At 38.0% G+C, this 21,725-nt stretch overlaps 1 protein-coding gene across 1 annotated transcript in view; it reads left to right on the forward strand.

Moving 5' to 3' along the window:
- COL25A1 (collagen type XXV alpha 1 chain) overlaps positions 1 to 21,725 on the forward strand; it is a 527,569-nt gene that overhangs the window by 261,069 nt on the left and 244,775 nt on the right. The window contains exons 3-4 of the mRNA XM_069593542.1: positions 1,754 to 1,798; positions 3,791 to 3,798. Of these exons, the coding sequence (XP_069449643.1) occupies positions 1,754 to 1,798; positions 3,791 to 3,798 (53 nt within the window). The remainder of the gene's footprint in view (positions 1 to 1,753; positions 1,799 to 3,790; positions 3,799 to 21,725) is intronic.

Consider the following 21,725-nt stretch of genomic DNA (forward strand, 5'->3'; position numbering starts at 1 on the left):
GATTTTTCATGCATGGTATTTTAGTCTTTTCAACTTCTTTGTTTCTTCAGAACAGATATCCATCTAATACATGAGGACCTATAGTCCTAACTATGCAGATCACGGACAACATAAGTATCTAGTAGATGCTAAACACTTCTTGCTTTATTTTGTAATATAAAAATACTGATTCCTAATCCAAAGGACATTGTATATTATATATCAGAATTAGTCAACGTGAGTCTGAGTGAACTCCGGGAGTTGGTGATGGACAGGGAGGCCTGGCGTGCTGCGATTCATGGGGTCGCAAAGAGTCGGACACGACTGAGCGACTGAACTGATGAATATGTGTGTTTTTGAGTATGTATATAAATGTATATTTTTCATACCTATTAGGATTCCCTGGGTTTATTTACCTATTTTTATGTTTCTCCTCATGCTCCCCATCTGGCCAAAGATACCTTGAGTCTGATGAAAATCTCTCTTTATTCCAGAATATAGAATGAAGTCTGAAATTTCAAATGCCAGTTCAAATTTGAATTCTTCTTCAAAACTGCTTCTCCTAATATTTTCAATTGATCTTATTGTTTGATTGCTTTTTAAACCTCTTAGAAAGCACAGGTAGGCAGACTTACTCTGTCTAAGGGCTTGCTGGGAAACTGATCTGGCCCACTGATATCTTCATTTCCTGTGATGGTGTCTCCATGTGGAAGTCGGTGGCTCCAGATTCCAGTTAAGAGTCGCCTGGGTGCAAGGCCTGGGCTTCTGTGCCTTGAACTTAGAGTTCAGAAGTCATTGATCCGCCTTTGCAACTTGTTCTTCAAAACCAGGCAGTTCTGTGTTTTCCTTGGCTTCTTCCTCCCAGCAAATATAGTAAGATATCGATTCTCATTGTGAGCTGATTATTCTCTTCTATCTGCTGGGATCATAATTCAGTGGGAGCTGTTCCTAACCAAGGAAATGAGGGCAGAAATTATATAATTGAGAGCAATGGCTTGAAATCCATGAATATCTAGAAACATGTGCAAGTCTGACACATACTAGCTTGGTGGTCTTCATAGGCAATTCACTGAAGAAACAGAGTTTTTTCCTCCGCTTTTGAAACGAGATCATCATAAAGACTAAACACTTATTGAATGAGCTAGCCCTTCAGAAAAATGAGACCGATAGCTCCTCCCTAAAGGCTTTCCAATTAAAAGCATTCTGATTTTAAGTCAGTGTGTTATTAGAGAAATTCCAATCTATAAAAACTCACATTTAATAATAAATAAAATAAAATAATAATGTTTAATAAAATAGAAATATTTGTACAAATTATTTACGTTACTAGTACATACATTTAACTAACTGCCAACTAAATATTTTCAAAAGAAGTCTGATGAACGTGACTGAAGAGAAACTGTAATCACTTTTATTTAGTGCTTTTAATTATTAATATACTGAAATCTTCAGAAAAGAAATTTTCCTAAGAGACATGAACTCTCAGCATCGCCAGTTTCCTTATAAACCCTTTCTTACTGATGATATCTAGGCAGGATGAACAAAAATTCTGAATCTTTAGTGTTTCTAAGTAACACGTCGTTGGTTAGAGGTCTAGGACAGCTTTTATAATTAAATGCAGCTAAATAGATTACGCTGGAACACCAGAGACAAAGTTAGCCTTTACAAATCTCTGGTCCTTTTCATGTTAGTCAAAACAGTGATAAAATATATAGAAATCATTTACTAGCCGTTTTGGAATAAAAAATTCCAAAAATTGTTCTTTGTCTTTCAGGTCCTCCAGGGAAACGAGGTAAGAGGGGCCGAAGAGGAGAATCTGGTAAGTCTCTCTTTCAGCTGTCCTGTGTCATTCATATCCTGGTGAGGGTCCCACATCTGTTCCTCCTAATTAGTGATTGTATTGTTTTGTTGGGTGTTGTATCCATGCGTCTGTGTGTGTGTGTGTGTGTGTGTGTGATGTTAAATCTTCTCTGCTACATCTAGAATTTTTTTATCTCATTTGCATCAAGCTGTAGGAAGGAGAGGTTTGCAAAATGTTATTACAGTTTAATAACCCCTGGCACCCTATTTTGGCTTCTTTAGGCTAAATCTGCCCTTTCAGTGTACAGTGGAGAATTTCTTAGCCACACACAGTGTGACAGCATCACCTGCTTTCCATCTACACAGGTGGTCAGTCAGGGCAGGTTCTCTGCAGAAACCTCCGCCTTGGGACACCAGGGCATATGTCTTGGAAAGATTATTATTATTTTATCCAACTGGCAAAATTTTGTCATGCTTCTATTCTCATTCTTTTCAAAACTTGAGAAGTTTTATTCCTCTTGTATAGCCATAGCATTTTAGTGATGACAGGCGTCTTAGTAATCAGTCCAGAGTTTTCATTTTCTAGTTGAGGAAATGGTGGCCCAGAGCCATCGGGTGGTTTAGCAAAGCCCATGCAGGTTTTTTTTTTTTTTAATGAGCAGAACTTGAAGCACAACCAATTGTCCTGATACCCATTTCAGTGTTTTTCTTTTTTCTTTTGGTTTCAGGCCAAATCCCTATATGCAAAGTCAAATAAAAACTATTTTTTGAAACCAAGATATTCAAGTGGGTGTGTTCAGTTATAGTATTATTAATACTTTTATAAAGTCTAAGACTCCAAAAATGTAAATGTAAATGTGAAGTCTTAACAGGGTATCAGTTCTTTCTTGAAAGATAAGAGGAAGGTAATTAAAGGTCTGATTTTAGTAAGAAATGTTATTTTTCAATATTTTCTACCTACAAGTATTTATTAGCATTAAAAACAATCCACTAAGGGTTAAAACAGTGGAAATACTAACACATCAAAAAGATAAGACAGCAGATTGGGTTTTTGTCTCATCTGCTCCCTCTTGGAAAAATTATGTCAAAGTCAAAAGGTTTTATGAAAAAGTATCTGCTTAATTCCTTTAAAGAAATTCTCAAAAGTTATCTTTATAGCTCATTCACTCTAAATAATTGGAAAGTTATATAGATATCCCCTTCATGAATTTGAAGGTTTATAACAGAGGATGCTTTATAAATTTGTTTTCAAGGAAAAAAATGATAAAACATTGGTGGACCCAAATAATCACTGAATTGATCTTTGTGTCAAAAGAAAGAAAGATGATTAAGGGGAAAAAAGTAAAAAGTTATACTTAGGCAATTTTACAGAAAATATGAAAATCAGTTCCCAACTTTCTGACTACTGAGAACTGGTGCTTTAATTGAGCATATGGTGTGTGAAATACTGAAATTTTCTTAGACTTTGCCTGTATTTTGATGAGATACACACTTTTAAAGAAACATATAAACATCAGGACTTAGTCTTTTACAGATTGAAAATACTACTGAATGGTAAAGATTCTTAAAAAAAAAATAATGGTACATTTTTGATTTAGCCATTTTACCAAACTCAAGAAAATTGGACATCAATTGTTTACAATCAGGAAGACTAAAGACCCTCCTGATTCATATTATCTAAATTTTGGATATATAAATTAGACAGTCTTTGCTTAAAATACATGAACCTCTCAGTAATTCATAAATGGGCCTCAGGGAATCTGAATACTCCTTGAAACTTTACATAAAATTTTGTGTGCACATAGATGTAAATGTATTTTTCTGATATGGTCTTGTAGGTCCATGATCAAAAAATGACTAAGAATCACTGAATTCTTGAGTGACTTCTGTGTCTCGTGGATTATGTTGATGATTATGATGATGCTTTCATGTTTTATTTCATCTTACTTTTTGGCATATTCACTAATTTACTTCTCTTTTTCTTATTCTCTCCACTCTCCTCCGATCATAGGTCCTCCTGTAAGTATATTTGCTGACTTTTGGCTCTTCTGCGTTAATCAGGACCACGTATGTTAAAACTTTGTTAAAATATCAAAGTATAATCTGCATTTCAATTAGAAAAATGTTGCTGACCTTTAGTATTTAACTTTGGGAAATTATTTTTTTAAGTATACTATTGTGTGATCATATGATGTGTTAGAGGGCAGTATACGTCAATTAAATCTTTATTTTTAATATAATCACAAACCAATTATTCTCTTGGTAATTTTGGAATAACTTATGAATCTCCTGATATTAAATGTTTTTCCTGGAATCCTGAGGTTTCTTTGCGAGCAATCCCCCAAGCTCTTTCACACTTCTTTCATTCATTTAAGCCTGTATCTGAAATATTTACATTTGCCAGCACACGAAATGTAGATGGCAACATGATCACGGAAGTGATACCCCCAGAGGGCTTGGTCCAGGCTCACTCCATAGGCAACACTCCCTTTGAAGTCCCTTGGAGTATTGCCTGCATAAAGAGCTTGAGTTGGGGCCCCTGGGAGAGTTGCACTTTCTTTTTTCTTTCCTTGAGTAGGGTCATAGCTACAGCATTCCAGTCTGCTTTGCACTCACAGGAACAGATTATCTTGTCAGCTTTGAGGTAGATGTGTTTTTGAATAATATCCTGGATATCTGTCGTCTGACCCCAGTGCTGTACTCGGAGCTGTACGTTCACAGTAGCAGTGATCATTGGCCTTGTTTTCTCATCCCAAGAAGCCAGTGTGCTCCAGGGTTCACAGACTCTGTGTTGGCAACTTCCCGCACAGGCCAGCTTGGTCCAGGGAGAGGGGCTTACAATATACTCGTTTACTTGATTCAGAGGAAGCATTGGCTTCCAAATATCTTTTGCAGTCTTCCTGCCATGTTCAAGGATGGAACATAAATCATCTTAGAAATGACTTTTTTTTTCTGTAACTGACTTTCAGCTCTTGCTTAATGCTAGGCAGATGGCATGCCCCAGGTCTTTGGCTTCATATTTAAACCTCTGTCTTTTAAACTAGAAACAAACCACTACCACTCAAAGGAAACCTTGGAGATTACATCCAGAATAGAGTGTTCAAGGCTTCTTTTTGTGGATGTACATATTAGGTAGGCCAGAGGTAGTTCTATTTCATCTCTGCCTTATGATGACATTCAGGATGCTAGAATTTCCTCTTTGGTCCTTCACAAATTTAGATAGCCATGTGGCTCCTGCTCTTTTGGGGGGCTTCCCATTAGTGTAGGCTCTCTACTCTAAAAGATTTCAATTGATTTTAGCTTTTTAAATTGTATATTTAAAAAGAGGACTAGTGTGTTTTAAGCCCCTGTATATGGGCAGGCAATATTCTAGGCATTTCACATAACGTATATTTTGTCTCTGATATTACCATTCCCATTATCATTAATATCCCTAAACATTACCATTTTTCAACAAGGAAAGTGAGGCTCATGGAGGTTAATTATCAATTGGGCCTCCCAAGTGGTGCTGGTGGTAAGGAAACTGCCTGCCAACACACAAACCATAAGAGATGCGAATTGGATCCCTGTTTGGGGAAGATTCCCTGCAGGAGGGCATGGCAGCCCACTCCAGTATTCTTGCTGGAGAATCCCATGGACAGAGGAGCCTGATGGGCTACAGTCCATGGGGTTGCAAAGAGTAGGACACGACTGAAGCGACTTGGCAGGCACGCATGTACAGATAAAGAGGATTTGCAAAGTGTGAATTCAGTTAGATATGTCTGATTCTAAATACTTTCTGCTTACCATATTATCTTTCTTCCTCGAAATCATGAATATATTATAACATGGGTCATTGTTACACAGCTTTGGCAGGCTATGGGCCAAATCATAATTCTTTTTTTATTGAACTATAGTTAATTTACAATATTATTAGTTTCAGGGATACAACATAATGATTTAACACCAAGTCATATTTCTTGATATAAATAATTACATGTAATAAAAGCATGATAAAAATGTAAAATGGCTAATCAACATAACACGCATTAATACTATGGCCTCTCAGCTGCATTTTAAAGAAGTTATAATGTCTATAATGTGTTTAGCAAATTGCATCAAATCAAAGAAATAAGGTATAATTGTGAGTTCTTATGCTGACTAAAAACTAGCTCAAGTTGCTTACAGTTAAGATTAAAAAAAAACATTGCTCATGAAAAAAAGAAAAAAAAATGTTTATTCATTGTGCTACCTTTCCTGATAGGATGGAGTCTTACTGTAGAAGCAAGCACAGTACTTGTATTGTAGTAAGTATTTGGGACCCCATACTCCTGGAGCCCTTATGGGTGAAATCCTCAAGTCTTCCAAACCCCCATACATGATTTTTAAGAAGTACTTGCTTTTCATCAAATTTTGCTTTAGGTGGCTTTGTAAAATATTTCTTGAATCTGAATAAAAATGGATAAACAGTGGTGTTATTATGATTAAACAGAATGATCAATTTTATATTTTTTTAGATTCAGTATCCAATTATTGACAATTGGAACTTGCAGTGACCATACTCCTCCTATTTTGAGCATTTTAATTTTATGTGTATTTTTCCTTCCATTTCTTTTCGATAAAGTGAAATTTTAAAGTTTCTGTAATTTTATTTCTAGAAATTTTATTTCCCTAATTCTGTTTAACACAAAATATTTATCTCAACAAATGTAAAATGGATAAAATATCGAGGCTTATGCAGCGATTTTAATGATAATTGCCATGCCGCCACTCTGTAAATTAAATGTAACACACAAAAGTAGTCTGAAAATTAAATAACCTTGTTTCTGATGAACAATGCATGGCATAGAATCTATGTCAAGTATCCAATAAATCCTTCCAACTTCCATCTAACTGTGAACTTCTGTGGTCCTATAATTTCACATGTACAGAAAGACTGAAGTATAACTTTGTGTCCTGATGTGTTTTTTCTTATCATTCACTTTGTTATATGTGATCACTGGTGCAAAAGACAGCATTGGGGCCCTCATCAAAACAAACAAATAAATGGAAAATTGGTTTTCCCCAAGGGACAATAGCAGATAGATCTCTTTTGTCACTGAGAGTCACCTTTTTTGATCACCCTCCTGCAGTAATACTCTCAAGATTGAGGAGGGAAAAACACTTAATAATAGAATTTAATTTAGAAAACCTTACAGTAACATATTTATTTGATATATTTGGAAAACTTGGCAATATCACAGTAGAATTATTTGTGGCTGGAGTGTTACTTCTGTCAGTTTCTATATCTTGCATAATAAGATTGTTTATAATTTAAAACTTAAAATAAAACTTGAAATAGATCCCGCATATCGACATACTCTTTCGGAAGTTGTTCAGCTTTTTACTCAGCCTTATCCATTTGATAAAAAGATATTGCTACCACAGGAATCTTTGCTATAAATAGCTGCAGTAGAACAACTTTATGATAATGTATGTAATTTATTTTATGTGAATATCAGGTGCTTTTTTCTATATTCTTTCTTATAAAAGTAATATGTGTTAAAACACTGCTCTAAAGAAATCCATGCAAATACTTGGAGTACCTAGCTTGGATTTTACAAATGTATTTGGTAGAATGATTTGTCTGACCGCTGTGTTACCTGATTCCAGATGGCATGAAATTATACCTTCTATTTTGGATATCTCAAAAACACATTTATGTTTCAATAAGAAGCAAAGAGTATGATCAAAATGTACAAAATAACTTCAGCATTTTTAAGTGTGGCAAATTGTGCGCTGGTTTTGACTTTTTGGAGTCAGTGGGAGATGCCCTCTCTGTGTCCTTTTGTCCCCAAAGGAGATGCCATTCTGCTTCACATGTAACAGACTCAAACAAGTCCTATAACAGTGGCCAGAACAGAGTCAGGAGACCTGTTTTAACTGGCTTTTTCATTTGTATCAGTTTATCGAGTGCTATAATTGTGCCTGACTGACAAAGATATGTTATTGTTAGTAGAGTAGAACCCTCCGAGGTGTGAAATACAACACCTGTTCTGTTCTGTCCACCTTCAACAATTGTCAACAATTGATTTGAAGCCCGGAATCTTGTTGACAGATGAATGAAGCAAACTTTAGCCAAGTTAAGCTTACAGTGCTATTTCTGCCAATGTGGTGGATGAATTAGGAAAAGAAATCTCTGTAGAACTTTTAGATGAGAAACTCTGATATCTTTACTTCATTTTGGAGAAAAACCAATATGACTTCTAGGTCAACAGTAAATCTTTTCCAGATACATCCATAACTGCAGCTTATAATAACTACCTAATATGTGTGACTTTACCTACTAATTCCCATACCAGCCCGGTAAACTAGAGACATATTATACCCACCCATTTTACAGAGGAGGAAACAGAGGGTGAGGCATGTCAAATAAATCTAGCCCAAGGACTCACATCTAGTAGGAAGCGGAATCAGAATTTGAACCCAGGTTTATTTCTCTTCAAAGCCCACATCCCCTCATCCCCATATCTCTACAGGTTGTTTTTTAGGCAAGTAAACCTTAAGTGTTTCTGCCTTCCTTGCAAGTATCTTCTTTGTTTTATCCTATCATCTCCTACTATCTAAGGTTTATTTTAAGCTTTTCTTAGCTACCTGTAGATCTTACATCTCGTATGTGATCTTTCATACTGCTATTGACTCAAAACACACTTATAAATCATCTGATTCTCATCTAACAGAAGTAAATTGTTGAAGACATGAGCTTTGGCTCCTGAGTTGAGAAAAGTGAAGTGAAGTGGCTTAGTCGTGTCCGACTCATTGCGACCCCATGGACTGTAGCCTATCAGGCTCCTCCGTCCATGGGATTTTCCAGGCAAGAGTGCTAGAGTGGATTGCCGTTTCCTTAATATAAAATTGTAATGGAGTTTCTCAGCAAACATTCCTTTAATTGCTTTTGTTATATTCTTGATTAATTATCAAAATATTTTTTATTTCTATTTGGGCTCAAAGAGTGTGCTTTTGACTGTGTGGTTGCGATTACTTTTTCTATAACAATAAGATGCCACTGTTGTTGGAGGGAAGCAAAGCACTTATTTTGTAGGAAACAATATCCCTACAAAATACTGGGATGGCTTGATAAGTTCAGATGTAGTCACCATAACAAACCAGATAAGCGATCAAAGCAAACCTGGAGAATTAATTTGTTTTTAATGGCTGTTTGAAAACAGAGTTATAGTAGAATGACCATAGGCTGTCACAGATGGGTAGTTCATTTTCGGACCTTGTCTCCTGGAACAAAAGGTAGAAAAAGAGACACAACTGTAATCCTTACATAGACTAGATTTCCCCAGTGTTTTTCACGTCTTCTGTTTCGAGTGGTTCAAGCTGCCATGTTTGAAGAGGGAACATGAGAGCAGTGGTAATTTGTTTCCCTGCTTCCTCTGATACTGTTTACATAGACTTAGTGCCAGATTGAACTTTGAAATTCTGGAAGTCACAGAGATAATAGATAAAGAAATCCCCAAAGTGAGATAAATAAAGGCGTTAAAGCGAAAAAAGAAAGAGGAGGAGAAGAAGGTAGAGGAGAAGGCATGCAAAAATATCGACAATATACTTTTGCAAGATTATTCTTTCTTTTGGTCTATTTCTGGATACCATCTGTTTTAGAATAACTTTAGCTGTTTTAGCAGACAAACTCGGAGATGTTAGTGGCTTACCACAATAGACATTGATTTCTTACACATGATAAAGAGCGCAGCTTCTTGTAGGAATCCAGACTCACAAAGACTCTACCATCTTTCACATGTGTATTCTGATGTTACCCTGCATGTAGGCATGAAGCCATTGGACAAGAGAAATAAAGAAAGAGATTGGACAGTCAGGTGGGAGGATTTTTTTTGGCCAGCACTAGAAGTACAAGATTTTATGGTTTATATCATTTCTGACCACATTTCTTTGGCAAGTGTCAAGTCACATTTTCACACCTAACTGCAAGGGAGAGAGAGAAATATAGCTGTGGGCTCAGATGAAAAGCTAAATGAACTTGGTGAATAGCCAATCTCTGCTGCCTTGTCTGGAAATAATTCCTGGAGAAATTGAAAGAACCAGAAATGTCCAGAAAGATGTATATAGGTATATCGCTTGGGGAATAATGTCATCTCTGTCTTTGTAAAATTTTAGAAAGAAACATTTTATCAAAAGTATTATCACTAGAAACTTTGAACAGAAGCAGGAAAAGAAAACTTTTTTTGGGAAAAAATAAAAGAGCAAAATAGCAGTTTATGGTGTGGTTTGTAAAAACAGGGTATGAACATCAGGTTAGGATCCCCAGCTTCCCCAAGTTACTTCATACCTTCATTGATAATGAAGACTTATCTCTAAGCACTTACAAAATCTTCAAGCACTGTTATGGTTTTCTCTTTCTTCTCCCTGTTGCTATTTAATCACTAAGTCCTGTCTCACTCTTTGCGACCACAAGGAATGCAGCATGCCAGACTCCTCTGTCCTCCACTATCTCCCAAAGGTTGTTCAAATTCATGTCCATTGAGACAATGATGCTATCCAGCCATCTCATCCTCCGCCATCCCCTTCTCCTGTTGCTTTCAGTCTTTCCTAACATCGGGATCCTTTCCAGTGATTTGACTCATCACGTGAGGTGGCCAAAGTATTGGAGCTTCAGCTTTAACATCAGTCCTTCCAATTAATATTCAGGGTTGATTTCCTTTAGGACTGACTGATTTGATTTCCTTGCAGTCCAAGGGACTGGAAAGAGTCTTCTCCAGCACCACAATTTGAAAGCATCATTAAGTTGTTGTTTAGTTGCTTAGTTGTGTCCAGCTCTTTGTGACCCCATGGACTATAGCCCATCAGGCTCATCTGTCCAGGGGATTTCCCAGAGCCAAGATTACTGGAGTGGGTTGCCATTTCCTTCGCCAGGGGATCTTCCCAACCCAAGGATTGAACCTGTGTCTTCTTCATTGGCAGGCAGATTCTTTACTGATGAGCCACCAGGAAAGCCCAGCCTTTCTTCTCCTGACTGTTTCCCATCCCACTGACCAATTTCATTACCTTGCAGTGGATCCAAGGTGACTGTCTCAACTAGGAACTATTCTGTTATCTATCTTGTTTCATATTCCCAATGGTCTCACATCCAAGTTTAATTTTTACTAATGCTTTCATTTTTAATGAAAAAATGATATACTTTTAGAGTCACTTTTATAAGGTTTTAAGAGTAAGCAACTGCCATTCTTGTGGTGGGAAACATGCTGCTATGCGAAGTCACTTCAGTCGTGTCTGACTCTTCGCAACCCTATGGACCATACCCGCCAGGCTCCTCTGTCTGTGGGATTCTCCAGGCAAGCATACTGGAGTGGGTTGCCATGCCCTCCTCCAGGGGATCTTCCCAACCCAGGGACTGAACCTGAGTCTCTTCCCCTGCATTGACAGGCAAGCCTTTACCACTAGCACCACCTGGGAAGCCCAAATTAAAACAAAACGTGAGTGTTTAGGGATGAATCTTTTCTATTCCAAAGATTCTTGGAGGATGAGATAAGGAGGAGCTAAAAGAGTGTTTCTTTTTAGGCAAAAAAATAAAAAACAAAAAAAGAAACAGGTAGCACAGGCCAGCAGAACTCTTAAAAGTGAACACTTCAGTTTTGAAGTCTTTGCTTTTAGTTGCTGGTTGGGCACCTGCATATTTTTTATTCTAATATCCAGTCTACAAACAAATGGGGTGGCACGTCCCTTCTTCCTATTTGACTACCTTATGTCCAAACACTTAGTTGTGTGGCTAAATTCCTAAGGCTGTCTGGGTATACAGAGCAGTAATGATGAGTAGAACAAATTAGGGAAGTGATTGTATGACTTTTATGGATTTATGAGGCAATAACTAGCCAGAGTTAAGAAAGCCACTCTGAAATAAAGTGCAGTGAGAGAAGCAGCTTGGACACATTTTTGAATGAACAGTTGAAAAAATTAATCTCTATTATAGTATAGTATAGTTGCTTCACAATGTTGTGTTAGTTTCTAGTGTATAGCAAAGTAAGTCAGCTATATGTATACATATATCCCCTCTTTTTTTGGATTTCCTTCCCATTTAGGTCCCCACAGAGCACTGAGTAGGTTTCCCTGAGCTCTACAGTAGGTTTTCACTGGCTATCTATTTTTTACATAGTATCAGTAGTGTATGATGGCAGTCCCAATCTCCTAGTTCATCCCATTCTCTCACTCCTCTTCCTGGTGTCCCTACATTTGTTCTCTGTGTCTGCATCTCTATTACTGTTTTGCAAGGGAGATCATCAATAAGATAGCATTTTTCTAGATTCCACATATATGCATTCATATATGATATTTTGAACAAGGTCAAATGAGTGACAAGGCTACATTATTGTTTCGTTATAAATGGCTAAGCATTTAGTACTCTTTGGCAGCATATGATTGCAGAGAAGACCTCAATGTCTCCATTCTTCCAAACTGGCTGCATAAAATGCTATGATTTCTTCTTACACAAAGAGTGGCTCCTGCCTAATCTCTGATCATATACTGTGATGCTGACCTACATTTGGCCCAAGATAACTAAATGGCTTGTTTGATGTGAATTGAGTGCTAAACTATAACACAGAAAGAATTCCCTCCTGTAGTTATGAAATAAACTTTGGTTCTTGCTTGGGTGGAATTAAAAGGACCTCAAACCTTGGACTCTAAAGTACTCCAGGTTACCTAAATGTTCTTATAGGGCTTTTTTTAAAGTCATTATGAATGATTCTTTTTGAGACACTTTTTATCTTCACAGCCCTCATACTTTCTTAAGATGTACTTAGTGTAGTAGTGTTAGTCGCTCAGTCATGTCGGACTCTTTGCAACCCCATGGACTGTAGCCCGCCAGGCTCCTCTGTCTACGGGTTTCTCCAGGCAAGAATACTGAAGTGGATTGCCATTCTCTTCTCCAGAGGATCCTCTCAATCCAGGGATCAAACCCAGGGCTCCTCCATTGCAGGCAGATTCTTTGCCATCTGAACTACAGGAAAGATCCTAAGATTTAACCCTAAAATTTATTTAAAATTTAATGCCCACTCATTCACTGATTGATTCATCAAACTCATTTTGTGTGCCTAATATTTGCCATGCCCTCTGCTGTATATGATGGGGATACAATAGCAAGTAAACATACTCACTGCCTTCAAAGACTTTAGAGTCTAGTGGGAACTAAACGAAACAAAAACATAGCAATATTATGTGAAAAATACACTCAGGGTATGTCGAGGTACAATGGGAGAATCATAGAGGGGTAAATCATCCAAATCTGGGTGGGGAAGAGATCAGGACCTCTGAGTCTAAATCACAGTGTTGTCAATATGGAAAATCTTATTAATAGATATTGCAGTGTTTTCCGGAGAAGGAAATGGCAACCCATCCCAGTACTCTTGCCTAGACAATCCCATGGATGGAGGAGCCTGGTGGGCTGCCTATGGGGGTTGCGCAGAGTCGGACACGACTGAAGCGATTTAGCAGTAGCAGCAGCAGCAGTGTTTTCATGGAAGTTGCATGTTCAAAGCCTTTGTGATACAAGAAAGAAAGGCATCTGGGGACACTGCATCTTGAATAAGGTTGAAATGTAAAGTTCGAGAAGATGGGGAAGTAAACCAATAGCAGAGACTGTAAAGGACCTTGCATGCCATGCTAAGTAATTGTCCTAAAAGAATAGAATCTGAAGGATTTAAGAAGTTGGGTAGCATGATCAAACAGACATTTTAGAAAGATCACTCTTGCTAGAGGATGGGAGGAAGACAAATGGGGAGAGAGAGATAGTTAAGATATAGTTGCAGTTATTCAGATGAAAAATAAAAGGGCCTGGAGAGATGTAGAGAAGGGGGTGGATTCAGGGTGAATTGATGAGGTAGAAATGGCAAGATGTGTGACTAGGTGACGGGATGAGGAGGAGAGAGAAGTAGGGGTGATTCTCGGGCTTTGTTCTGGAGAATAATAGTGTGGACCACAGGACAGAAACTAAAGAAAGAAGAGCAGATTGGGGAAGGAGATGACGCTGAAGTCTGATTGGAGTCCACAGCCAGAATGAGCAAAAGGACAGGAATGGAGCGGCTTGAGGTGAGCAGGAGTCAGGGGGTCCCAGGGGAGCAGCCTGGGCTGCAGACCAAACCAGAGAGGCGAGGGGCTTGCTCTTCCTAGACCCTGGCCCCACTGTGTTCTCCCTTCCCCACAGCTTCAGGCTGGTGCCATTTTACAGTGTCCTGTGGAAGGAGAGTACGAATAGGAAAACTAACGTGTCTTTACAAAACAAGTCACCACATCTTCCTATCAGTAAACAAATGAGATCCATATTTGTGTAGCTAACCCACAGAAAAGGAAGAATGTTTGGCAGGCTCAGCAGAAACCCAATCTGGAAACTACAAATTTAAAAACAATTATTTTAAATTTCATGTCACAAACTTCCTTTTGGAGGCTTCCGTTAGCTACATCTATGTTAGCATACTCTTCTGGGAGTGGAAATATAAGTGCTCCGGAGCTTTGTTGCCCAGAGTCATGGATTTTAGAGGACACATACAAGCATGCTTTCATCCTGTACTGCAGACACCATCTTTTGTTCTGATATATCATTTCATTCCACGGTAGTAGACACACATGCTTTGTCTCTTGATTTGCAGTTTGGAGAACAGTTTCAACTTGCTCCCTCCCAGAGCGCATTATTAACAACCAATTGGCATACAGTTTCAGACTTTTTCATAGGTGAGATTGAAAATTGAAAGAGTGGATTAGAGGGTTCTCTGCAGGCACCCTGGATAATTTATCGCGCTTCTGTTGTAATGGCTGGATGGATATATCTTTCACCATATGTAGCCTTTCATTTAGACTTCTAATCAATGGTGAAGAATAAGAACTGGTTTTTAAAAACCAGCCCTTGGAGTGGAACTAATCAGCTTGTGGTTTCCCTTCAGGTAGTCTGACCATTATCCAATATGCCCTCCATGTCCTCACATAGGAAATGACCTAAATTCCCACTTCAGCTGTGCAGGATTATTTATCCAGATGCCCCCGGCCCCCGCCCACCATCTCCATCCAACCCTCTACTTTGCATATTAAAGTTAAGCCTCTAATCATGGGATCTTCACATCTGGAAAGTTGATACGGCATCACCATTTCATACAAACTTACTTTGTACCTTGTATGGTGTGAACTGAAAAGAAACTATTTTTGAATTCTTGTATTCTTAACCAGTTTGAAAGTTGTGTGAAAGATGAGGATTTATTCCTCCGCCTGACTAGATCCCCTGGGCTTTATTTGTTAAGAATGCTATTTTCCCATAGGCATTAGCTCCTATGTTTAGAGGAGAAAAAAATTCCTTATTTTAGCTTTAGTTTGGTAATGTTCATAGAGTTTAGGAGGAGAGACTTTGAAGGGCATAAACAAATGGATGGCGATTTCAAATCGTTGGAACATTTTGAACAAAATGAAAAATTACTTGACCTTGTACCCAATATCATAATTCATAAGAAACTCACTACAGAAATTATGTATTCCCTACAATATGAAATTTCCTATATGCATATATTTAATCAAAACTACAAGGCAAATGAATTTAGATTGGGAAACTCCTCCTATTTACCATAGTGAGAAGTTTTTATTTTATCATCAAAAAGTAGCATTAAAGAGGAGGCAATTTCTTTCATTGCTATTCATTTCAGTAACTTCTGATAGTTTCTAAAAGCTCTAATATAGAGCACCTGGATCATTTTCTAAGTTTGTGTGCTGTTTAAAGTAAATTAAATAGAAAGTTTTCATTTATGTAAATTATTACTGGAAATTGACCTGAATCTTCTCTCTATAGTAGTAGGAACTCAATCTATTGCCATAAAGTACAGTGATTACAAAAATGGGACCTACTTTAGTACTTTCAGTGATTTATAATATCCTTATTATATTCTCAGTAGATTACACTCCACAGACAATATAAAAATTTCTTTGGGGAAGAGTTTTGGTAGCAGTCAAGGGCATGGTTTTATTAGAATGTTTCTTGTTTGGGGCTAGAAGTCAGCAACATTTCAGGTGTGAAATATTTCCTGCTTTGCTTGTTGACAATAGCTACCGCAGGTAGCTTACTATTAAAATAATTATTATAAGTCTCTTAGAAAATGACATCTTTTTTTGTTGTGTATTTGTTCCCACTTTGTCTCACTTTCTGCTGGCTAGCCTTTTAGTGAATAAATACCTTAGCATATCAAGAATGGTATCTAAATAGCATCCTAAATTGCAGATCTTCAAACTTCTTACTTTTAAACTATAACCAAAGCTAGTTACATGTTTGGCTTTATCTAACAAGAGCATCATATAGAGCCCAGTAAATGAATGTGTGTGCTTATGTAAAACTAGCTCCTCATCTAACATCTAAATGTATATATAATGGAATCCTGCTGCGGCTGCTGCGGCTGCTGCTAAGTCGCTTCAGTCGTGTCCGACTCTGTGCGACCCCATAGACGGCAGCCCACTAGGCTCCTCTGTCCCTGGGATTCTCCAGGCAACAACACTGGAGTGGGTTGCCATTTCCTTCTCCAAATGGAATACTAAAACCTCCATAATGAAGTATTAAAGTTCTAATATTTGGCATTTACTGGCTTTTAATTTCTTTCTAACAAATTTAGAAATAGTTCATCTGTAGAAATTGACCAAAATATTGACCCTTAACTTTTCTGTTAGGTAGAAAAAAATTTTTTAGAAAAGGGATCTTTTCCTGAGATTTTTATCTTCAAATTAGGGAAAGTTTCAGAGTGCATAAAATACTATAATTAGAATTTGAGTTGATGAGAACCTCAGCGATAGAGTCCAAGTTTTCCCTTTACTTTTTAAATTAATTAACTAAAAGTGGATCCCAAACACAAAGAAAGACATTGTCACACTGACATAGAACTATTCTGCAGTGATGAAAATGGGCTTAAGAATAATGGCATATAGTATTTTCTTTTTTAAAATTTTTTAAAATTTTTAAATTTTTTACTTTATTTTACTTTACAATACTGTATTGGTTTTGCCATACATTGACATGAATCCACCACGGGTGTATACATGCTCCCAATCCTGAATCCCCCTCCCACCTTCTATCTAGAGTAATTTATTTCTAAGAGGATGTCTTTTAAAATCTCCTTATTTTAAAAAGTTCAGTGCCTCAAAGTCCTTATGTCACATCTGTTACAAAGATCCATCTCTTGTTGATCTACAGCCAACTAATTATCCAGAAATGACCCTTCTCACAGTTCATTGTGTTCTTATCATAATGACACAAACCAACATCAAATGTGTTTCCTGAGTGCTGTTCAAGATGAAGTAGCTATGTGCATTCTATTTCTGCACATGGAGGTTTTGGTTTCTTAAAAGAAGAAAGAACTTTTAGGTAAAGATGCCTTTCAGTTTCAATCAGCCATAAGCTTTTACCTTGACATTTAAAAAATATTTGTGTGGTTAAGAAATAGAATAGCACCATGAAGGTGCTACTTTTAAATATTTCCTACTTTTAAATAATATTAGTTTCTATTGACTTGAATTAAACCTCAAAACTTTGTTGGTCTCTAATTGCTTGTTTTACCTTAATTTAAGTGAAAATAGGGTTAAGAGAAAGCTTGAGAATCTACTTGCTATCAAAGAATTTGAATTATTGGCATTATTTATAAACTTTATTTTTTTGGTTTTTGGATTCAAACCTTATTTAAACAAAGTTAATTATTATGCAAATGAAATGATAAAAATTTATTACAGAATGACCTGAGACTGAATGAGGTGTATGTTTGTTGTAAAGGATATTGCTGCAAAAAATAAATTATTTTCTTTTCCTATATGGGTTAGAAGAAAATATGATTCTACCACATTGTTAGGTTTGATATCTCATTATCCTTAACTACCATGGGCTCTTCGTGAAAGGGTGATGCTGAAAAGAATTTAGAAACCTGGGAGATGTCTATACAGAAAATAGGTGAAAACTCTATTATCTAGGGTCATAAAGGAAAGCGGTTTCAAACATATTGTTTCCTTCAAAAGTTTGAAATGAATCATGGTTTGGTTGAAATACTTGAGCTCTCTCTTCTGATGGGGACTGCCCTTCACTGTGCCTGCCTGCAGTCACAACGTGACTGTACAAATAAGGAGGCCAGATTCCACTAGTACCGATGGTGCATGTGGGAATAGAGGCAGGGGCTAAAGGAACCCGGAACTGCACCACACCTGGCCTCTGACATCGGTGAAAAATCCTCCCTCGACTTAATGGCAGAACCAGGTCCCTCGACTTCCTTTGTGAATAAGGACAGTGCTACATAACTCTCATGTCCTAGTTCATGCTTCATACACCTATACGGTGTGTGTGCATGTGGGTGTGCGTGAACTAAAACTTCTCCCCGAACTCCCCTTTCCATGGGAAAAAGAAATAAATGGCTAAGGTTTGCAGTTTGTCAAAAGCTTTGAAGAGATGGCTTTAGCAGACTTTATTTCTGGAGGCTTGTACCGCCCCTCCACCCCTTTCGGAAGGACCTGGTAGGTTAGCCTAATTTGCTTCATGCACACCAATTATTAATACAAGCCTCTACCTGTGCCTACTTCCTTTCATTTATACAATTTCAAGGATGGCCAGTCAGCGTGCTCCAGGCAGGACATAGAACCATTCATGCATGGGAACTCGAGCTTTATTCTCTCCCCAGGAGGCTCCTGGCATGCTGTCGCCTCAGCCCAGGGAAGACTATCTTTTAGCCCTCAGCGGCTATTTAGAATCATTCAGAAAGAACCTGCTAAGCTTCATCAATAGAGGTAATTTAGCCAGTGGCTCTAAAAATGCTAAGTTACAGTCCCCGTCTCAACTGAGAACATTTACGTTATAGGAGAACTGAAATGTAATCAGTGTACTCTTGATGATGTTACAATCTCTAATTTAGCCCCAGCATCATTAACTGCATAACGGTATCTATTAAAATAAATTAGGATAGTTTACTTTTCAATCACTTTTGTCACAGCAAGAAGAGAGGATTAACTAGTTCCCACAATTCAAACCTATGTCTAAAGGTCTTCCAGTTGCTTGGGAAGAAAAAAATCCAATAAAATATGGAAATCTGACAATGTACGAATTTCTCTGTTTCACTTGTTAACTGAAGGGTCTGTGCCGCCTTTTTCCTTGTTCCTCTAGCACTACCATAGTGCTTGGCATTTAGTGGATTGATTGAATAAAAATTCATATAAAGATAAACTTTTAAAATCAAATATTATATGCCTTCCACTGTCCAGGATGGAGTTTAGAATAATAGCTAAAAAGTTCACGTTCTAGAATCTGAAAGTATTTCAAGTACTGCCACTTTCTAGCTGTGTGATCTTGGGCAAGTCATTCACTCTGTCTGTCTGTTTCCACAACTGTATAATGGGGCTAACGATGGTACCTATTAATGTTCACAAAACAAAAGGCACAGTGCTGTCTAACTGTCGCAGCACCATAAGTGTTAGCTGTTCAAAGAGCATACCGTTCAATAGGGGAAATAAGATACCAAGAGCCATAGTTTAAGGCAGAATATAATGACATAAAATAATTAAGGAAATGATCTGTGGCTATTTAGAAGAAATAAAGTTCCTATCTGCTGTGAGAAAACAGGCAGGTCTTTGAAAGAAATGAAAGCTCTAAAAAGCCTGGATGGGATTTCAACAAGTGAAGTGGGCAGGAGGGCAGCCAGACTGGGTGGAGAGCAGGAACAAGAATCTCTGAGGTCAGGAGCCTGGAGCAGGAGGAGGGAGTTCACAAGGACCATGGCTTCCCAGGTGGCTCAGTTGGTAAAGAATCTGCCTGCAATGCAAGAGACGCAGGAGACGTAGGTTCGATACCTGGGTCAGGAAGATTCTCCTGGAGGAGGCAATGGCACCCACTCCAGTATTCTTGCCTGAAAAATTCCATGGACATAGGAGCCTGGAGGGCTACAACCCATGGATTCACAAAGAATTGGACATGACTGAACACACACACGCACACAAGGGCCATGGATCCCTCCAGTGGCTGAGCCAAGGGCTTGGACTCCCACGTCTAACTGAGCCTTGATTTGGTCAAGATGAGATGTCATTATCTTTGGTGGAGCAAAATTGAAGTTTTGAAGTTGGGTCAGATCCTGCTGGGCCTGCTTGAGTCCTCCAGGTGCCATATTTCTTCTCTGGCATTTCAGCAGCACTTTGTTAACATAGCCACTGTAATCCTTGAAGTTTTGTGACTTGATTGGTAAAGTTTCTTTGGCCTTCTTGCAGAAAATGTAGGAAATGGTGATTCATGGAAATTCTATGGTAGCTTATCATGAACAATGTCTGGAAAGGAAATCCATAGCCTTTTAGGCAACATACAGGCTTCCCTGCTGGCTCAAGTGGTAAAGAATCTGCCTGGAAAGTAGGAGACACAGGAAATGCAGTTTGATCCCTAGATCAGGAAGATCCCCTGGAGAAGTAAATGACAACCCACTCCGCTATTCTTGCCTGGGAAATCCCATGGACAGGGGTCTGGCGGGTTACAGTCCATGGGGTCTCAAAGAGTCATTCATGACTGAATGTCTACTCACTAGGCAACATACTTTGCATAATTGCTCTATACTTCTAATAATTTTCGAGTCTCTATTGAATATAGATAATATTATTTTTATTATTGTTATAGTACATGTTATTGAAACTGTATTCCTGTAATTAAGCCTAAGGAGATAGGAACATAACTAAAATAAAGTTACAAGTATGGTTTTAAAAACTGTTAAAACATCACTGGTTAAAAACTATAATGATAGATCAAGATCACAGCAGACATTCTAATTGAACTTATTAAAGAGAGCCTACTGGGTATATCACAAATGTAATGTGGAAAGAATAAAAAATTAATCTGACAAAGAAATGGAAAACACTGTCCTGTGGCCCTCTCATATCCTCACTTTCCTCCTGAACAGATTAGATGTCTTGTTCGATCATTGCACTCCTGCTCTTGTTTGCGTACACCGCTAACTCCCTCTCTCCCTCTGTCTTGCCCTGGGGAGACCACAAACCTACTTAAATCCAAGTCACCCTCCACTCTGTGCCTGCACCTGCCCAGCTGAAGGCAGATGGAGGAAAACAACCCTGCTAACTGGCCTCATTTTAAACTCTCAACCACTGATCCTGAGGATGCACAGTGCTGTCCACGTCTGCAATGCAGTCGCTGTCTAACTTTCTTAGCTGTTTTAGATTTTTTCCTTGCTCAATTCTCTAGCATCTCCTTCACACTTAATGTTGTTCAAAAGTATTGTTTGTTGTTTCTCTGAGAAAATAGAAGCCATCAGAATAGAATTCTGTGCACTCCCACCACCAAATCTGATCATTTACTCAGATCTCTACCCTCCTTTCCTCCTGCTACAAGAAACAAACTGTTCCTTCCTTGTGCAGTTGAACCAATCCCCTCTGCCTTGCTCAAGGTCATTGCTCTTCAATTGTTGTTTCTCTTCTGTATCATCAATTTTTCCTCTCTATTAAATAATTCTGTTAACACAAATGAAGCCATAAGATCATCCATCTTAGGGGAAAAAAAATTTCCTTGACCCCATACCTTTCTCTAGACCCTGTTGCATTTTGTGTCCACTGTCCTTCACAGCAAAACTCCTAGGAAGACGTGTCCATAACTATCTCTTGATGCTAACAAGATATTAATATCTACCACTCTGCTGAATCCTTCTTGTTAGGGTCACTGATTACCTTCACTATGACAAATTCAGGGATCAGGGTTCTGTTCAAATGTTAGTAGATCATATTTAACAGAGCCCATTGCTCTCTTCTTGTTGAAACACTTTTATTGCTTATAAAAGTGGGTATCTCTCTTTCAAGGTGTGCTTCCAATCTCACTGGCCCCTCCTCAGCCTGGCTAGTTTGTTTACTTCTTCTTGGTCTCTAAATGTTGTGCTCGAAGGCTCAGTCCTTGGACCTTTTTTCTTCCTTATTTGCATTCACTTGCTAGGTGATTG

The sequence above is a fragment of the Ovis canadensis genome, chromosome 6 (assembly GCF_042477335.2).
Source record: "Ovis canadensis isolate MfBH-ARS-UI-01 breed Bighorn chromosome 6, ARS-UI_OviCan_v2, whole genome shotgun sequence".
In the NCBI taxonomy this organism is placed as follows: domain Eukaryota; kingdom Metazoa; phylum Chordata; class Mammalia; order Artiodactyla; family Bovidae; genus Ovis; species Ovis canadensis.